Raw genomic sequence first — 2,385 nt, 5'->3', positions numbered from 1 at the left:
AAAAAAAAAAAAAAAAAAAGACATTTGGGGTCGAACCCATGCTTTATATTTGACTCTTTGAAAAGAATGTCTTCTTGCCTTTTACTTAGAAATTCTCCTATTAGTTTTCAATAAATTAATCTTATGAATACCTCCAAAAGATTTTTTATAGAAAAAAATCATTTAGTTAATCTTTACATTAACAAAAAAGCTTTAACTGCACATTAAACATGATCAAAAGTGTGGTTGAGGCACATATTCATTTAACTCATGTTTCCCATACCTAACAATAAAGAATGGCTCACCCAGACAGAATGGCCTTCATCTGGAAGAGATGATGGTGTGTATATGCTGTGTATCTATATGTAAATGTGTGTAGGTGTGTGTGTATGGGAGGGGGGAACATGTGCACTTGTATAGATAAGTTTGTATGCATAGGTGTGCAAGTGGGACATTTTCACTAAAATAAAGCAGTTCTTGGCAACCATATCCTAGAAAAAAATCAAGTATCGTATCTCAAAAGAGACATAAAGTATCTCAGAATATTTCTTTCATTTGCATTCACTGATATAAACTAAATATAGCATATTAAATACATATGGTGCTTTAACCATAAGTGCCCCTGTTCATTTGACAGGAAGCCAACTATGTTTTGCCCAGCACGTTTCCCGAATAGGAATTTATTTGTGTGTGCATCCCTCCTCTTTTCTCACGTACCCTGTACTAACATAAATACTGAATTTTGATCCCTCTTTAATAGACTTTTTACCTCTTATCTCTTTGGCTCTTGCACAATATCATGTTAAATTCTGTGCACTTTGATTTAAAGGGAAAAAAGGTTTTAACTATCTGCAAAATATAGATTGATGACAACATTTATAGAATTTTCCAGTAAAGGAAAGTTTAGAAGTTTTCTATCCTTTCCTGCAGGTCAAACAGCACAGTGTCACAGCTTATTGTAAAAATAACGATACTAGTAATCACACAAATGGAAATGAAAATGAAGGAAAAATATTACGTATTTAAATTAATTTATGATACTTTCTTCCTCTCAATACTAGTTTTGACAGGATACATAGTTATCAGGTATAGACTTCCCAGAAAACCCAAACAATTAAACTGGTGTCACCACTCGTAAATGCTCATTTGATACTCACTTATTTTATATAGTATATGTTTCTCTTTACATCCTTTTATATATTTATATCAAAATAGTGGAGGTGTATTCCTTTAGAAAGTAATAAATAAAATACCTAGATACTATAGTGTAAGAAAATGAATGTTACCTTATATTTTTGTTTGAGAACCATAATATAAGTTGTCACGCATGAGTTTAAAAGAATGTTGATTATTACTTTTTAGTCTTTGATTCTTGGTGCCCCGACTCAGTTGTAGTTTCTGGTTGCCACTGTCTACAAAGAGTCTTCTCTGTGAACCGTTAGAGTACTTATTGATCCTCTGAGTTGCTTTTACCACACAGCTTCCACAGTGGTAATAATATATTCTTTAAAGTCAAATCCAGTTATGTTAAAGCAAGGGAATGATATTACCAAATATATTCTGCAGTGATAGCAGTAGCATTGTGACAGAAAATGTAGTATTTTCCTCTTACACAACTGTAAAATTAAAATCCTTTTACATTCAACATAAAAGTTTGATTTCCCCACTAATAATTGAAGATGTAATTTTTAAAGCAGATCTACACTTATCATTTTTAAAAGCTATTGTGACACCAGCATTTTATCAAAGACCTAAATTTTCATTGGATAATTTAATTGCTCCTAAGCAAAGTAATGATGGATCCCCAGAGAAAGATCATCTATGTGTGACTTCAGGCTCAAGAATAAAATGGGGGAAGAAAGAAATGTATTTATAACAGTGAACAATTGGAAGCTTGGAAACAGAATCCACTTGAAGAGTATGAGAATGGTTATATTCATTTCATACTCTGAAACCTGATTGGAGCTCCATTGAAGCAGTTCTTTGTTTGCTAAGGTGGCATAGCAACAGCAGATACGTCTGTTTTCTCATTGCACCGTCACGGACATGGTCCAGCCTGTGTGTGACCATCGGAGACTAGCGATCATCATTCCTGTCAGTCGTCACCATGTCTTTCACGTTCATCTTCAGTGGCTCTTTATCTTCATGTCTACATCTCCATGTAGACATGCTGCGTCTAGAGATATTGGCTACCAAGGGGTTTAAGGCATCTCTGTTTCTATTTTCTGCATACCCACAGATAAACAACAAAGCCAACGTGGTAACCAGCCCCAAAGAAAATATTCCTACCCCGGCGCTGGTATACCTGGACTCTTTTGTAACCCTTCTTAAGTTCTTTACCTTTTCTTTCTTTTTTTTTTTTTTTTTTTTTTTTTTTTTTTTTTTTTTTTTTTTAAATTAAATTTA

At 33.5% G+C, this 2,385-nt stretch overlaps 1 protein-coding gene across 33 annotated transcripts in view; it reads left to right on the top strand.

The window, feature by feature from the left end:
• CAMK2D (calcium/calmodulin dependent protein kinase II delta) overlaps positions 1 to 2,385 on the top strand; it is a 329,629-nt gene that overhangs the window by 275,700 nt on the left and 51,544 nt on the right. For 11 of the 33 annotated variants that reach the window (XM_017847773.1, XM_017847980.1, XM_017847837.1 and 8 more), the window contains exon 14: positions 2,219 to 2,278. The exons of the other annotated variants lie outside the window; for them this stretch is intronic. In XM_017847773.1, the coding sequence (XP_017703262.1) occupies positions 2,219 to 2,278 (60 nt within the window). The remainder of the gene's footprint in view (positions 1 to 2,218; positions 2,279 to 2,385) is intronic. 33 annotated transcript variants of the gene reach the window in all.

This window comes from Rhinopithecus bieti, unplaced genomic scaffold, assembly GCF_001698545.2.
Source record: "Rhinopithecus bieti isolate Rb0 unplaced genomic scaffold, ASM169854v2 scaffold_947, whole genome shotgun sequence".
Taxonomy (NCBI): Eukaryota; Metazoa; Chordata; class Mammalia; order Primates; family Cercopithecidae; genus Rhinopithecus; species Rhinopithecus bieti.
The sequence above is the reverse complement of the archived record's forward strand: the minus strand, read 5'-3'. Positions and strand labels throughout refer to the sequence as shown.